At 44.5% G+C, this 17,186-nt stretch overlaps 1 protein-coding gene across 1 annotated transcript in view; it reads left to right on the top strand.

Annotated features, from left to right (window-relative positions):
- The window catches only part of LOC140476820 (SCO-spondin-like), a 354,974-nt gene that overhangs the window by 188,465 nt on the left and 149,323 nt on the right, over positions 1–17,186 (top strand). The window contains exons 47-51 of the mRNA XM_072569613.1: positions 2,116–2,268; positions 5,467–5,513; positions 12,701–12,871; positions 13,305–13,436; positions 16,224–16,382. Coding sequence (XP_072425714.1) covers positions 2,116–2,268; positions 5,467–5,513; positions 12,701–12,871; positions 13,305–13,436; positions 16,224–16,382 — 662 coding nt within the window. The remainder of the gene's footprint in view (positions 1–2,115; positions 2,269–5,466; positions 5,514–12,700; positions 12,872–13,304; positions 13,437–16,223; positions 16,383–17,186) is intronic.

Genomic DNA, 17,186 nt, shown 5'->3' with positions numbered 1-17,186 from the left:
AAAGTAACTGGAGACAAACAAATGACAGAGGATTGGAGGGGAAGGATTACCAGCATATGACAGAGAATCGGGGGGAAGGTTAACCAGCATATAACAGAGGATTGGGGGGAAGGATCACCAGTGTAGGACAAGAAGGAGCAGACCATACAAACAAGAGTCAGGATTTAAAGCCCTGGAAATGAATGTACATCACATTTATCAGAAAGAAATCAAGGTTAGTAGAGATGGTGATGTCGTGGTGATGTCACTTGGATGAGTCAAGAGTCTGGTGCTGGAAAAGCACAGCAGGTCAGGCAGCATCCGAGGAGCAGAAGAATCGACCTTTCAATCATAAGCCCTTCATCAGGAATGAGCAGAGCATGATCATTCCTGATGAAGAGCTTATGCCCGAAACGTCGGTTCTCCTGCTCCTCGGATGTTGCCTGACCTTCCGCGCTTTTCCAGCACCACATCTTGACTCTGATCTCCAGCATCTGCAGTCCTCACTTTCTCCTAATGTCACTGGATGAGTCAACCAGAGGCCTAGGCTGGGGTCATATGTTCATAACCCACTCCACAGACAATGGAGTTTAAATTCTGTCATTAAATTGGAAATATAAAACTAGTCTCAATCTTGCTGACCAAGACACCACCATCAATCATTGTGAAAACTCTTTGGGGAAGGAAATCCACCATCTTTACTTGATCTACCTCCACGTGCCTCCAGACCCACTACAATGTGGTCAACTCTGAGGTTGCTGAAGGGACCACTTTCAGGGACAATTCGTGAAGGACAACAGATTCCAGCTCAACCAGCAACACCCACATCCCATGAATAAATGAAAAAAAAATACATGTGACCTGATGGGCACAAGAGTCAGAGAATCCCTGCAGTCTGGAAAGAGGCCCATCAAGTCAACTCTCTCCAGAGCATCCCACCCAAACCCACCCGTCTCCCTTATAACCATGCATTTCCCTGGAGGTGAAATGGGAAACTAGGTTTAAAGGTGGGTCAGTAGAGTTGCAGTGGAAGAATTTTAAGGAAACATTAAAGAACTCTCTGCAGAATGAAAGGCTGTTTGTGATGGACTGTCATCTGTTAATGACGGAGTAAGTTAATGATTGATTGAAAGATGTTAGATTGAAAGAAACACTGAATATCTGTTGGTCAGTCAGAGGATTGGGTAGACTTTAGAAACCAATGAAGGATGACTAAGAAGGAAATGAGGGTGTCTAGGGTGCGATACCAACAGGGTGTTTTCTCCTGTGTTGAGGCAGGGGAGGGTGAAAAATAGGTGGGTTTAGGGAAGCAGAAATGAGGAGATTTTTCTTTTATCAAAAATTTTTAGTGTGGAGTTCTCTTCAGGCAATGGTGGCTGGGTATTTAAATGTAGTCAGGACTGAATTAGATAGACTTTTAATAGACAAGGGAGTTGAAGGATATTGGGACAAACAGGAAAAAGGAGCTGAGAGCACAACCACTATCTTCTTGAATGACGGAGCGGGTTCGATGGGCTGAATGGCCTAATCCTGTTCCTGCATCCTTTCTTCCTCTGAATTCTTAATGAGATACGTAGAGACATTTTAACACCCACGGGAAAGGATAGCCAGGACATTATGTCTGCCAGGGGAGAGAAGTCTCTGCTATACAGAAGTAGGGAGGGTCAGTGGGAACACAGGGGAGGGAAACGGAGAGAGAGAGAGAGAGAGAGAGAGAGAGACAGAGAGAGAGAGAGAGAGAGACAGGGAGCAAGGGAGCACAGGTTGAGATGGATCTGGGAGAAGGAATGAGAAAATCTGGAGAGGAGACAAGATGTTATCTGGGTTTGCATTGATTATGGTGGGTGTGCAGGTGATGTGAGGAATAGGAGACACACACAGAGTGGGGCTGGAAAGGAGCAATGTTGGGCAGAGGGAAATGGGGACGGGATGGGTGGAGGGAAGGTTGTGAGAGGGCACTGTAGGGAGGGGTAGGTGGGCAGGGGTCACTAATGGGACTGGGGTGGAGGGGAGATGATGACGTATGACTATGGGAGGGTGAAGTAGGGAGGGATCACTATGGGGAGGGTGAAAAATGACTGTCTTTGTCCTGCTGTTTATTGAGCAATTTTTCTGTTAAACATTTTGATTTTATAGAACCTCAACTTCAGGGTCACCGGACAGGAAGTGTCAACAGGAACAGGCTCAGACTAAACCATGTGACCAAGGCCCATGTCCAATACTGTGCCTCCATGACCAGCAGGAGATGAGACTTGGCGAGAGCTGGTTTGTGGGGGAATGCAAACAATGGTGAGAAACTGTAGGTTCTTTGTCATTAGAACGGGATTGCAGAGTTTCAGATCTGGTGAGATCAGAGAATTGTGTCTTAATCAAAGAGATTAGGGTCAGGATTTAGGGGGGCGATGTAAATTTCGTAGACCTGGATAATCTAAGGTGTTTGAGGAGGTCTGACCTCATCCAGCTTCTGATTGATCTGTTTGTGTATGAACCAGCTGGCTTACTGTACCGTGGTTAATGATCAGATTGGTAACACAACTAAATATCGAATGAGTCTATCAGTAAATGTGACTCTGTTTCAAATCAATCACAGACAAGCCCTCACACTGGTCTCGCCTCACTGAGACAGTCCTAACTCAGCACAAAAATTAAAGATTTTATAAAGTGCATAATTCCTCACATTACCTGATTTTCAGAGTCTGGGTGACAGCATAGGGCAGGTTTCAGGACTGAACAAGAATTATTATCAATACAAATAAATAGATTCTCACTACATAAAAACAAGTATGACCATCAATATATAACTATGCTCATTAAAACTCTCACCCTTTTTATTAACTAACACAGAAATTGCTGGAGAAACTCAGCAAGTCTGGCAGCATCTGTGGAGAGAGAAAAACAGAGTTAACGTTTCGGGTCCAGTGACCCTTCTTCAGACAGACCCTGTGAAGAGGAGTCACTGGACACAGATGCTGCTAGACCTGCTGAGTCTCTTTAGCATTCTCTGTTTCGTATCTTCAGCATTTGCAGTGCTTTGTTTTATTCCATTTAAAAACGCTTCCCTACAGAAGTTTAGACAAATACAGAGAGAGAGAAAGAGAGAGAGAAAGACCAAAAAAAAGTGAATGGAAAGATGAGGAAAAGACATCAGTGGTGCCTGTTCATGAGATTTATTGAGACGATTCTTGTCCTGATCAGATGCTGCTTCTCAATCTTTCTTTTCCAGATGCTTTCACCTATTTGCAAGAGTCACAGGGTGACTGGTTCACACTTATAAAGCCCTAACTCTGACTTACAGCAACTGAAGGAAAAATAAACTGCCTTGAGATATATTTTACTGCAGGGCAGTAGGAGGCCAGACCAGTATAACAGTCCAGCCAGCAGAGAATATATCTCATATATAGACAGAGTCAGACCCCTAAGACATTTTATATGTAGGGCAAGAGGGTGACTAGGGAACAGGTAGGTCATGGGCTAAAGCAGCAGAGTCCAGCCATATCCACACGGCTTCACCATTGTTTTTTCAGCTCAAAAGCTCAGTCACATTTATTGTTTTGCTTTTGGTTGCCTTCGGGCATCCTTCTGATCTCCCCTTGTGGGATGCCATGGCCCTGTGTATCTCCATCCCCACTCCATCTTGGGTGGCAGCCAGGAGACTAGCCAGGATGTGGTCTGATCCCACATGGACCCCAGGGACCAACTGATCCCACATGGTCCCCAGGGACCAACTGATCCCACATGGTCCCAGCCTACATTCAGACCAGCACAGCTTGGACCCGAACCTGAAACAGGACCTGGTCAGTTGATGTCCAGGGTGGGAGGAGGCTGTGGCACCCTTGCAGGGTGACCATCTCTAGCTCGGAGATGGTGGAAGCAATGGCGTTGCTGACATCAGGAAAGGAGCACTTTGTCAGGATCTGAGGACAATGTCAGATGGTGGTAACTGGAGAAGTAGAGAGCATGAAAGCTATGGTGAGGGAAAATGAACTTCTGAAGCTGTTTCTATTTCAGTAGCATCAATTTAACATTCATTCATTCAGTGCCTTGATACAATTTATTCAGTAATTTATTCTGTAATGCAGAATTGTGCCAGAGTGTGGCGACATTATACACTATTCACTGTACCGAGGTACAAGTGACAATATTAAATAAATCTAAATCTCAAGGACAAAAAAGAGGGAATTTATATTTTGAGCCAGAGGAAGTGGATGAGGTCCTTAATGAATACTTTGAATTTGTATTCACCAAGGAAAACGAGATGATGGTCAGATTGAGGAGGGGTATGTTGATATTCTAGGGCTTGTCGATATTAAGAAGGAGAAGGAGTTGGGTGTTTTGAAAATATTAACGTAGCTAAGTGACCTGATGGAATCCATCCCAGACACTGAGGGAGGCAAGAGAATAGATTGCCGGTGTTGTAACAGAGATCTTTGTATCCTCTTTAGCTTCAGGCAAGTTCCCAGAAGACAAGAGAATAATCAATATTGTTCTTTTATTTAAGAAAGGCAAAAGGAATAATCCAGGAAATTACAGGCTGGTGAACCTAATATCAGTGGTAGGGAAATTATTGGAGAAGATTCTTAGGAACAGGATTTACTCGCATTTGGAAAAGAATGGATTTATTATGGACAGTCAGCATGACTCTGTGTGGGCGAGGTCTTCTCTCTCAAATTTTGATTGAGTTTGTTGAGGAAGTGATCATTTGGTGAGATCGAAGAAGGGAATCTCGGGGATTGTGTACTAGCAAAAGCCTTATGAAGTTAACATTAGGAGATGTATTAGCTGTATCGTGGCTATACTCATGAATTTTGAATGGAATATTGCTGCCAATGGAAGCAACATGAGGAGATGTGAGAAACAAAGTCTGACATTGCACAAGCTGAGTTGGAGAGACTGTGAGGTTGTATATGGTGCCACATGTGATGATGTTTGATCTTCCTATTAACTACTAAAAGTGAAATTGGCCTTTTATTTTTACATATCCTTCACCTTTTAGGTAATGGTTGAGTTCAGCTGATTGCAGTTATTAAAAGTTTTAAAAGTGAAATCTGGTCCCCCAAACTTCTTCCCATCAGTCTACAGGATTGTAATAAATTACCAAGGCTGTTTTTTTATTGGGATTCCCTCCAAACCACTTTTGCCTTTCTACCTCTCTCTCTCTCTCTCTCTCTCTCTTCTCAATTGAAACCCTGATCCTCTGAAATAATCTCTCCTTTTGTCTCCAATATTGTTTTATGGTGCTCCTGTGATGTTTAGTGGGTGCAATATGAAAATGTATTGTTGTTGATAATGGAATTAGTGGATCGAGATATTAATGATGATTGAAAGATCTATTTAAATGAATTTAATTTACAGGGAGAGGTAGGAATAGAATTTCAAAAGTCAGTGGATGATAGTCCTGATGTCTGAACTACAGTGAGATTAGCTTTGATCGTTTGAATGCTTCATGTTATCACACACTCTGACCTTGTGCTATTGTTCTTATTGCAGCCTATGTACCCCTGAAGGAATCTATTGCCAACCCCTGAATTGTAAAGGTAAGGTAGCCAGTGTGATGTGGAATTGACGTGTGTGTTGGAAGTAACTCAGTCTCCCTGTGCTCAGTGTTTCTCAATATGAGGGGCAGGACAGTGCCTATCGGCATCAGGGAAGAAGGTGGCATTGTCAAATCATACGTTCCAGCAGATAGGCACCCAATGGGATATGAGGGACAGGCTACTGGCTGGTTGGGTGATGATCAGGAAGAGCATGAAGTGTGGAGTCTGTAACTTGCTCATCATCCTCAAACCAGTGTGAAATATTAAAGTGACTGCTCCAAATGTCAGTTCCATGAAGGAGTGCAGTTCAACCCTGGGCATAGGACTGTACAAGAGATAAAAGCAAAATGAAGAAATAAGGTTGTTATAGAGGAGTCCACAGCTGCTGAGTGCAATTGTGTCCCTGTCACTGAGCGACCTGCATAGAGTGTTACCTTCTCTCACAGAGAGGCTACAGATTATTCTTCAGATGGAAGACAGTGAACTGGATAATATCAGTATCAATAACATTGAGACAGCAGAGATTGAGATCCTACAGTCCGACTCTCAGCAGCTAGAAAGGAAGTCAGAGTCACTACCAGTGTCCCTGCTGACTTTACCTGTGAGAAGTTCCTCACAGACTGCATTAGGTATAGGAGCTGGGTGAACTTCGGGTCATTTAGGAGGCTGAGGAGTTGATAGAGAGGCCTTACAGGAAGGTAGTCACACCGAGGTTACAGGACAAAGGTAGCTGGGTGACCATCAGGAGTTGGAAAGGGAATAGGCAGTCAGTGCAGGGATTCCCTGTGGCCATTCTCCTCAAGAACAAGTATAGCATTTTGGATACTGTTGAGGGGGAAACGACCGACCAGGGGAAAGTGACAGTGGCTAGGTCTCTGGCACTGAGTCTGGCCCTGTGGCTCAGAAATGAAAGAGGGAAAAGAGCAGAGCGATAGTGATAGGGGATTCATTGGTTGGGTCAACAGACAGGAGATTCTGTGGACGAGAACGAGACTCCCGGATGGTATGTTGCTTCCCGGGTGCCAGGGTCAGGGATGTCTCAGATCGAGTCTGCAGGATTCTTAAAGAAAGAGGGTGAGCAGCCAGAAGTCATGGTACACATTGGTACCAATGGCATAGCTAGGAAAAGGGATGAGGGCCTGAAAAGTGAATTTCGGGAATGAGGAAGGAAGCTAAAAAGAAGGACCTCAAGAGTAGTAATCTCTGGGTTGCTGTCTGTGCCACATGCTAGTGAAGGCAAGAATAGTAGGGGATAGCAAACAAATGTGTGGCTGAAGAGTTCATGCAGGGGACAGGGTTTCAGGTCTGTGGATAATTGGGTCCTCTTTTGGGGACGATATGACCTGTACAAAAGGGACATGTTTCATCTGAACTCAGAGGGGACCAATATCTTTAAGGACAATTTTGCTGCAGTGGGGAAGCTTTAACTTGGGTTGGTAGTGGATATGGGAAACAGAGAATCAGGTGAGATGGTGCAGTGGTTGGTGTAAAGGTAGATGCATGAAGCAGACAGGCTGTGAGGCAGTTAGACTAAAATGACCAGAGGATGGGAGTCCAGGCAGAAAGGGAGAATAGGAAGCTATGCAGAGAAAAGTAAAATTGGGTGACAGAATCAGATGCAAAAGACAGGGAGATGGCTAGACTCTAAAGGGCCAATGAGTGTAAGGGCACTTTATCTATATGCCCCATAGTATTCAATACAAAGTCAATTAACTTGTTATGAAAATCAGTACAAAGGGGTATGATTTAGTTTCCATTCCAGACAGCTGCAGGTTGGTGATGACTGGGAATTAAATATCCAAGGGTATCAGGTAATTAGAAAGGGTAGGCAGGAAGCTAAGGGAGGTGGGCTAGCGCTCTTAATTAAGGATGAGATTACAGCGATAGGGCGAAATGATATAGAATCTAAGGAGCAAAATGTTGAATCCATTTGGGTGGAAATCAGGAATAGTAAGGGGAGGAAGTTCCTGGTGGGAGTAGTCTACAGGTCAGCCAATAATAATGCGACACTGGCACAGGCAATCAGTCAAAAAAATAGCAACATATCTTAGAATGGAATGGCAGTCGGCATGGGGGACTTTAACATGCACAGTGACTGGTCAGATCAAGGCAATAGAGGCAGTCTTCAAGAGGAGTCCATGGAACTCATCCCTGACAACTTTCTTGAACAGCATGTTACCAAACCTACAACCTTAGGTCTGGTCCTGTGTAATGAGACAGGTAAGATTTCCTGGTTAAGGATCCTCTCTGAAAGAGTGATCACAGTAAGATCAAATATCAGACAAATGGGGGGTGAAATAGTATCATCTAAAACCATGGTGTTATGTTTAAATAAGAGAGACTATAATGAGATGAGGAAGGAGTTGGCTAAGTTAGACCAAGAACACAAGTTATATGGTGGAACAGTTGAGGAACAGCGGAGGACTTTCAAAGACATTTTTCACAGTGCTCAAGGAAAGTGTATTCCGGTCAAAAACAAGGGTAAGAAGAGGCAGCCTTGGATACCCAAGGAAATAAAGGAAAGCATCCAATTAAAAGCTCAGGCTTACAAAGTAGCCAAGAGAAGTGGGAAACAGGAAGATTGGGAAAACTTTAAAAAGCAACAAAAAAAGCCACAAAGTAAGCAATAAAGAAAAGAAAGATAGATAATGAATGCAAACTCGCACAGAATATAAAAACAGGTAGGAGAAGTTTTTATAAATATATAAAATGGAAAGAGTAGGTAAAGTGGCTGTAGGTCCCTTGCAGGATGAGAATGGGGAATTAATATTGGGTAATGCTGAACCGAACGAGGCCTTGAATGACTATTTTGTGTCAGTCTTCACAGTGGAAGATGTGTCAAAGAATGATGTTAGGGATACGATGGGAGTTGAGGACATCAATTCAATTGTTCTCACTAAAGGGATAGTGCTGAACAAACCTGAGAGTCTGAAGGTGGGTGGGTCCCCTGGTCCTGATGGAATGCATCCCAGGGTGCTGAAAGAAATGGTGGAAGTTATAGTAGATGGGTTAGTGGTAATTTACTAAAATTCCCTGGACTCTGGGCAGGTCCTGGCAGACTGCAAGACAGCGAATAACACATTACTGTTCAAAAAGGGTGTAGGTAAAAGGCAGGTAACTATAGGCTAGTTCACTTAATGTCTGTAGTCAGGAAAATACTGGAGTTAAAGAAGAAATAGTGAGACATGTGGATGGAAAGAGTTCCATCAGGCAGATGCAGCAGGGAGGGAAAGTCATGTTTGACAAACTGTGTGGAGTTCTTTGAGAATGTAACACGTACAGTGGGTGGAGGGGAACAGGTGGGTGGTTTATACTTGGATTTCGAGAAAGTGCCTCATAAAAGACTCATCTGTAAGATAGGGAGGCATGGAGCTGCAGGGAATGTACTGGCATTATCGAGGGCTGGTTAACCAATAGAAAGCAGAGTTGGGATCAATGGGTGTTACTCTGTTTGGAGATCAGTGGTGAGTGGGGCACCGCAGGAGTCACTGTTCGGCCTGCAACTGTTCCTGATATATATCAATGATCCAGAAGAGGAGACCGAGTGTAACGTCTCCAAGTTTGCTGATGACACTAAACTGAGTGGAAAGGCAAATTGTGCAAGGAATGTGGAGGGTCTGCAGAGAAAGTTAAATAGGTTAAGAGAGTGGGCAAGGGTCTGGCAGATGGAGTACAATGTTGGTAAGTGTGAGATTATCCAGTTTGGGATTAAAAATAGTAGGTCAGAGTATTATTTAAATGATGCAAGATTGCAGCATGCTGTTGTGCAGAGGGATTTAGGAGTGCTCGTACATAAATCGCGAAACGTTGTTTTGCAGGTGCAACAGGTAATCAGGAAGGTAAATCGAATATTGGTTTTCATTGCTAAAGGGATTGAAGTTAAGAGCAAAGAGGTGCTGCTGCAATTGTACAAGGTGTTGGAGATGCCCCACCTGGAGTATTGTGCACAGTTCTGGCCTCCTAACTTGAAGAAGGATATATTGGCTTTGGATGTGGTGCAGAGGAGGTTCACCAGGTTGATTCAGGAGATGAGGGGGTTACCCTGTGAGGAAAGGTTGAGCTCCCTGGGATTGTACTCGCTAGAATTTAGAAGAATGAGAGGGGATCTTATAGAAACATGTAAAATTATGAAAGGGATCAATAAGAGAGGAGCAAGTTGTTTCTGCTGGTGGGTGAGACCATGACTGGGAGACATGGCCTCAAGGTTAGGGGGAGTAGATTTACAACAGAGATGAGGAGGAACTGCTTTTCCCAGAGATTGGTGAATCTATGGAATTCTCTGCTCAAGGGAGCAGTAGAGGCAGCTTCATTAAATATATTCAAGACCCAGTTGGATGGGTTTTTGCAAGGTAGGGGAATTAAGGGTTAGGGGGATAATGCAAGTAGGAGGGGCTAAGACGATGGATAGGTCAGCCATGATCTTAACGGTGGAGCAGGCTCGATGGGCCAAATGACCTACTCCTGCTTCTATTACTATGAAATGTAAATTATAAACTTCAACCTCAAGAATAGCAATCTCGAAGATGATGACACTCAGCAGGTCAGAATGAGAGAAAGAACCATAAAGCAGTACGTGGAGAAATGGAAACAAATTGACCTAACTGAAACCAAAACTGAAAAGGATGTCTAGGGAGGAAGCTGATCGTCTTAGTTTGTAGGAACCAAAATCTGACCTTTAATTTTTATTGAAAGTCTGAACCTGTTGTTTGGAACCCAGGGTAGTCAGAAACTGGGGCTGTACAAAGGAAGGCAGAACCATCAATTTGGTAGATGCAGCTTGGACCGAGAGAGTACAGTTTAGAGTTTATTAGGAAAAGGAGGCCAAAGTAAATAGCAGAGGGACCTGCATTGTTAGCTAAATAAAGAATCACTGAGTGGAATCTCAGCAGAATGTTCTGAGGGAACAGAAAGTGGAGAATTAGACTTGAAATCTAATGGAAGAATCTGCAGTGATCCCCCTCAAGGCTCGAGACAAAGAGAGTAATCAGCAAATTATCTCAGATTTAAAACATAACCAGGTCAAGCAACTGAGATATCCATGAAGATAATAAATGAAAGTTATATCTCTAAAGAGAGCTGAAATTGACGAGCCTTATAGAATAGAACGTACAACATAGAACATTGAACAATCCAGCGCAAAATACGCCCTTCGGCCCTCGATGTTGCGCTGACCTGTGAACTATTCTCAGCTCGTCCTCTTACACTAAGCCATCATCATCCATATGCTTATCAAAGTTTTGTTTAAATCTCCCTAATGTGGCTGAGTTACCTACATTAGCAGGCAGGGCATTCCACACCCTTACCACTCGGAGTAAATCCATGCTTTGACATGTCTCCCCATTCAGGTAATCTAGGTTGTTCTGCCAAAATGTTCGTTTCGTCAATTCATATTCACTATAACACAATTTATGAATTGGGGACACTGTTTCTAAAGCACAAACTTTTAAAGCGTGTGTCGGTTACAACGTGATTCTGGCTCCATGAGTTTAATGGTACTGCTATTACGTGATTTCTTTATAACATGAGAATGGAACTACAGTGTTATAACAGAACCGACTCTATTCAGTTCTTCTCTTCTCCCTGCCAAAGTGAATAACCTTATATTTCCCTTCATTATATTCCATCAGCTACAGTTTTGCAAACTTCCTTAACCTGGGTATATCCCTCTGCATGCTTACCATTTGCCCTCACTAATCAGAGTCAAACAGCCTGGTTTAAAATCTAAACAAAGCCAGGCAGATAAGTATCAATCATCATTACTTGGTGCATTCTCCATGACAATACCTCGACCAATCAGAATCCACTTGTCAAACCTTCAGCAGTGTCTGCCGTGCAGGGTAAATATTGTTTTTTTTTCTCGTGTTTTGGTATTCTTGTATACATTAACAATCTGGATGAAGGAACTGAGGGTATTATTGCTAAGTTTTCAGATGATACAAAGATATTTGGAGGGACAGGTCATGTTGAGGAAGTGGAGAGGGTGCAGAAGGACTTGGACAGGTTGGGAGAGTGGGCAAAGTAGTGACAGATGGAATACAATGTGGAAAGTGTAAGGTTATGCACTTTGAGTAGAAAGGATAGAGGCATAAACTATTTTCTAAACTGGGGAAGGCTTCAGAAATCAGAAGCACAAAGGAACTTGAGAAACCTAGTTCAGGATTCTCTTCAGATTAACGTGCAGGGTCAGTTGACGGTTAGGAAGGCAAATGCAATGTTAGCATTCATTTCAAAATGGCTCGAAAACAAGAGGTGTACTGCTGAGGCTGTATAAGGCTTTGGTCAGGCAACAGTTGGAATATTGTGAGCAGTTTTGGACCCCGTATCTAAGAAAGGATATGTTGGCGTTGGAGAGTGGTCCAGACAAAGTTTACAAGAATGATGCTGGGGATGAGAAGCAGTTGGACTCAAGGTCTGTACTTGATGGAGTTTACAAAGATGACAGGGAATCTCATTGAAACTTAGAGGATACTGAGAGGCTTGGATATAGAGTGAACATGGAGAAGATGTTTCCATTAGTCGGAGAGACTAGGACCTGAGGGCACAGCCTGAGAGTGAAGGGACTACCCTTTAGAACAGAGATGAGGAGGAATTTCTTCACCTGGAGGACAGTGAATCTGTGGGACTCATTGCTGCAGAAGACTGTGCAGAAAGCCTCACAAGGAATTAAGGGCTATGGGGAGAATGCGGGTAAGTCGAGTTGAAATGCCCATCAGCCATGATTGAATGGCGGAGTGGACTCAATGGGCCGAATGGCCTTACTTCCGCTCCTATGTCTTATGGCCTTAAAGTCACTTGGTGTATTTAAGACGGAGATAGATAGGTTCTTGATTAGTAAGAGGATGAAGGGTTATGGGGAGAGGACAGGAGAATGGGATTGAGAAACATTGAGTCCTGATCGAATGCTAGTGCAGATTTGATGGGTTGAATGTCCTAATTCTGCTTCTATATCTTATGGTCGTATTGTGGTCTTGTGAAATGTCCTGATGCGGGCAGGCAAAAAGCTTGTTGAAAATGTCCTTTTCAGTAAATCTCAAGGAGATAGTCTGAACAAGGTGTATTGTTGGGTATTGGAGCAGGTTCAAGGGGTTGAATGACCTCTCTCTAACACTTTGTCTTCCCCTCCTAGTGTATTGACACAGTACTTCTTCTCTCGACCTAACTCTTCTTTCTTCTCTGTTTTTGTCCAGTGAATGGAGGATGGACACCTTGGTCACCTTGGTCAGATTGTCCAGTTACCTGCGACCTGGAGTCACAGACTCGTACGAGAGCATGTATCAATCCTCCACCTCGGAATATGGGCTCAGAATGTGAAGGGGTCAGCACTGAAACTCAAAACTGCACCAACCCATCCTGCCCAGGTATAGAGTGCTAGACCAAAGTGTACGGCATGGGAGCAGCTGTTTTCAGAGGGAAGGAGACCATGGGAATGAGGGAGAGGGTGAGATTGGGAAAATAAGGCCTGGGAGAAAAAAAATCAAGATTGGGGAAAAGGAGATGAATACATAACATTGGTGAGGGAGAAACCCAAGACAGTGAGTACAAAAGAAACGAAGGAACAGAGAGACACAGACTGGTGGAGGGACAACAATTCAGGTCAATTCACTGAACATAAGACATTCAGGAAAAAGAGAAGGTGGACAGAAGGGAGAGAGAAATGAAGACAAACACAGACAGAAGGAAGACCAGAGAGATACCTGATCGTACTTGAGTGGAATTAAGGAGTGATTGAGAAACTTCATACGCAGCTATTAAAAATGTGTTACTGGAATCTTGGATTTTGTCGATTGGCAGGAGACAGCTGCCAATGGTCAGTATGGAGCCCATGTTCACATACCTGTGGGACAGGATACAGGAGCAGAAGCTGTTCAGACGCACATGAAGAACGGAAGATATTGGAACCCTGCTACACACAGCCATGTCCAGGTCAGTGCTTGCTAATTTCAATTTTTCTGTGTCTGTATCTTGAGGTAGTAACAGACAGGCTTAATAAAGGGGTTCCAGTGTCAATCACACATCAAAGGCTTCCTCACAACAAAAGAGCTGTGTGGTATCAGCAACAATGTATTAGCAAGGATAAATAATTCGGTAACTAGCAGGAAGGAGAGAGGAGGGATAAATGGGTCTTTCTCAGAGCTGAAAATGTGTTGCTGGAAAAGCACAGCAGGTCAGGCAGCATCCAAGGAGCAGGAGAATCGACGTTTCGGGCATGAGCCCTTCTTCAGGAATGAGGAAAGTGTGTCCAGCAGGCTAAGATAAAAGGTAGGGAGGAGGGACTTGGGGGAGGGACGTTGGAAATGCAATAGGTGGAAGGAGGTCAAGGTGAGGGTGATAGGTCGGAGTGGGGGTGGGCGCGGAGAGATCAGGAAGGTGGTGCTGAGTTCGAGGGTTGGGACTGAGACAAGGTGGGGGGGGGGAGGGGAAATGAGGAAACTGGAGAAATCTGAGTTCATCCCTTGTGATGGGGGGGTTCCTAGGCGGAAGATGAGGCGCTCTTCCTCCAGCTGTCATGTTGCTATGGTCTGGCGATGGAGGAGTCCAAGGGCCTGCATGTCCTTGTTGGAGTGGGAGGGGGAGTTGAAATGTTCAGCCACAGGCGGTTGGGTTGGTTGGTCCGGGTGTCCCAGAGGTGTTCTCTGAAACGTTCGCAAGTAGGCGGCCTGTCTCCCCAATATAGAGGAGGCCACATCGGGTGCAGCGGATGCAATAGATGATGTGTGTGGAGGTGCAGGTGAATTTGTGGTGGATATGGAAGGATCCCTTGGGGCCTTGGAGGGAAGTAAGGGGGGAGGTGTGGGCACATATTTTGCATTTCTTGCGGTTGCAGGGGAAGGTGCCGGGAGTGGAGGTTGAGTTGGTGGGGGGTGTGACCTGACGAGGGAGTGGTCTTTCCGGAACACTGATAGGGGAGGGGAGGGAAATATATCCTTGGTGGTGGGGTCTGTTTGGAGGTGGCAGAAATGATGACGGATGATACGATGTATCTGGAGGTTGGTGGGGTGGTAGGTGAGGACCAGTGGGGTTCTGTCCTGGCGGCGATTGGAGGGGCGGGGCTCAAGGGCAGTGGAGGAGATGCGGTGGAGAGCATCGTCAACCACGTCTGGGGTGAAATTGCGGTCCTTGAAGAAGGAGACCATCTGGGTTGTACGGTTTTGGAACTGGTCCTCCTGGGAGCAGATGCAGCGGAGACAAAGGAATTGGGAATATGGGATGGTGTTTTTACAGGGGGCAGGGTGGGAGGAGGTGTAGTCTAGATAGCTATGGGAGTCGGTCGGTTTGTAGTAAATGTCTGTGTTGATTCAGTCGCCCGAGATAGAAATAGAGAGGTCTAGGAAGGGGAGGGAGGAGTCTGAGATGGTCCGGGTAAATTTGAGGTCGGGGTGGAAGGTGTTGGTAAAGTGGATGAACTGTTTAACCTCCTCATGGGAGCATGAGGCAGCGCTGATACAGTCATCGATGTAGCTGAGGAAAAGGTGGGGGGTGGTGCCAGTGTAGCTGCGGAAGTTGGACTGTTCCACATATCCTATGAAGAGGCAGGCATAGCTGGGGCCCATGCAGGTGCCCATGGCTAAGGAGGAGGATGTCAGTTGAAGGGTACTGGTTGGTACGGCGGGAAAGGAAGAAGCGGAGGGCTTTGAGTCCTTCGTGATGGGGCATGGAGGTGTACAGGGACATGATGTCCATGGTGAAGATAAGGCATTGGGGACTGGGGAAGCGAAAATCATGGAGAAGGTGGAGGGCGTGGGTGGTGTCCCGAACGTAGGTGGGCGTGGGTAGTCTCAGAGTTGCAAGCTATCACTCGTGGAGTGCCGCAGGGATCAGTAGTAGGGCCTCAGCTATTTACAAGGCAAAAGTGAGGACTGCAGATGCTGGAGATCAGAGTCTAGATTAGAGTGGTGCTGGAAAAGCACAGCAGGTCAGGCAGCATCTGAGGAGTGGGAAAATCGAAGTTTCGGGCAAAAGCCCTTCATCAGATTCACTGAAGCTAGATTCCTGATGAAGCGCTTTTGCCTGAAACGTTGATTTTCCTGCTCCTTGGATGCTGCCTAACCTGCTGTGCTTTTCCAGCACCATTCTAATCTAGACCCTCAGCTATTTACAATCTGTTTCAATGATTCGGTTGAAGGATGTAGGGAACAAAAGTGGGGTTGCTAACTTTTCTGTTGACGCTAAGCTAGGTCAGAAAGTGAGTTGTGCAGAGAAGATGGAGCAAAGGGATAGATGCAGGTTAAACAAGTCAGAAGACTATAGCATGGGAAAATATGAGCTTGTCCACTTTGGCAGGAAGAATAAAACAATAGTATATTAGTTAAATGGTGAGAGACTTCAGAACCTGCTGGTAGAGAGGGATCTGGGTGTCCTGATAGATATATCACAAACCATTAGGATGCAGATAAGTAGGAAGACTGTTGTCTATTGCAACAGAAACAAAATATACAAGTGGAATAAATTTACTGCAACTGTACAGGCTTTTGGTGAGACTATATCTAGTGCCCTGTGTACAGTTTTGGTCCCTTATTAGAAAAAAAAGATAATTGTTTCAGGAGTTGTTCTGAGAAGGTTCACTCAATATTCCTGGGATGAATGTTTTTTCTTCTTTTCCCTTTCATTTGTCTGTCTCTCACTCACTCTCTGTCCCTCAAGGTTAGCTACTGTCTCTATCAAAATCTTTGCCATGTTATTAAAATGTACCTCTGTATTTTTGCTCTCCAGTGGACTGTGAGTTTGGCCTTTGGACTGAGTGGTCAGACTGTTCCTGTGTTTCTCCAGTGCAGCATCGATATCGTGCAGCCCATGGACCCCTGTTTGGGGGGAAGCATTGCCAAGGGCAAGAGATGGAATTCAGGATGTGTAACCAGACTGAGTGTACAGGTAAGAATATCCAGGGGAGGCACTGGTAGTTCTGAATTCTAGCTTAATGTTCGGCTTTCTGATCCCGAAGTGGCAGGTGGTAAAATTTTAAGTTAATGGAGTTTAAAAAATCTAGAATTGGAAAAAAAACTAGTTCATGGTAACATTGTTAATTGTTGTAATGCCTCATCTGGTTCATTAATAACCTTTAGGGTCTGGGAATAATTGTGAAAATCTCATCATGGTGGACTTACCGCCTTCTGTGTAAAAAATGTGCAATGTTTGTGGAAGTTAGTCTGTTAAGGAGTCTGATTCGTAGCTAAGAATGTGTTTTACTGTATTAAATAAATGAACCCCTGAAGTTCATTATTCCCTGATGAGCAATTGACTATTTGACCACTGCCATTGATAATGGAGAAGACTGTGCTGATGAGGCCTATCATGCTTGAATAAGCAACAAGCAAGTCAAAGTACAGGTGAAGCATATGATCACCAGTCTTAAATTGTGATAAAGTCAATGAGCAAGCCTTCAATGTCTATTAGAGACCGTTGAAAACTGAGCTTCTCGGTAGCCAAAAAGCTCCCTCTTGAGAGCAGTTTTCATCAACTGGGGAAATCAGATAGTCAGGGTGTGATCTGAAGCAAGGCCTAAAGCATATTGTCAGGATTTCCACAATATTCACAGTGTAATTTGGGACAGGGCAGACCTCATAACAATGTAAAATGCTTAAACAACATTCAGAGATATAGTTTTCAGACTCAGGTGTGTCTGAAACAACAATAAGCCATTCAATAGGCTATTCAAGTTTGCTTAGCAATTTGGTA

The sequence above is a fragment of the Chiloscyllium punctatum genome, chromosome 5 (assembly GCF_047496795.1).
Source record: "Chiloscyllium punctatum isolate Juve2018m chromosome 5, sChiPun1.3, whole genome shotgun sequence".
NCBI classification, from domain to species: domain Eukaryota; kingdom Metazoa; phylum Chordata; class Chondrichthyes; order Orectolobiformes; family Hemiscylliidae; genus Chiloscyllium; species Chiloscyllium punctatum.
The sequence above is the reverse complement of the archived record's forward strand: the minus strand, read 5'-3'. Positions and strand labels throughout refer to the sequence as shown.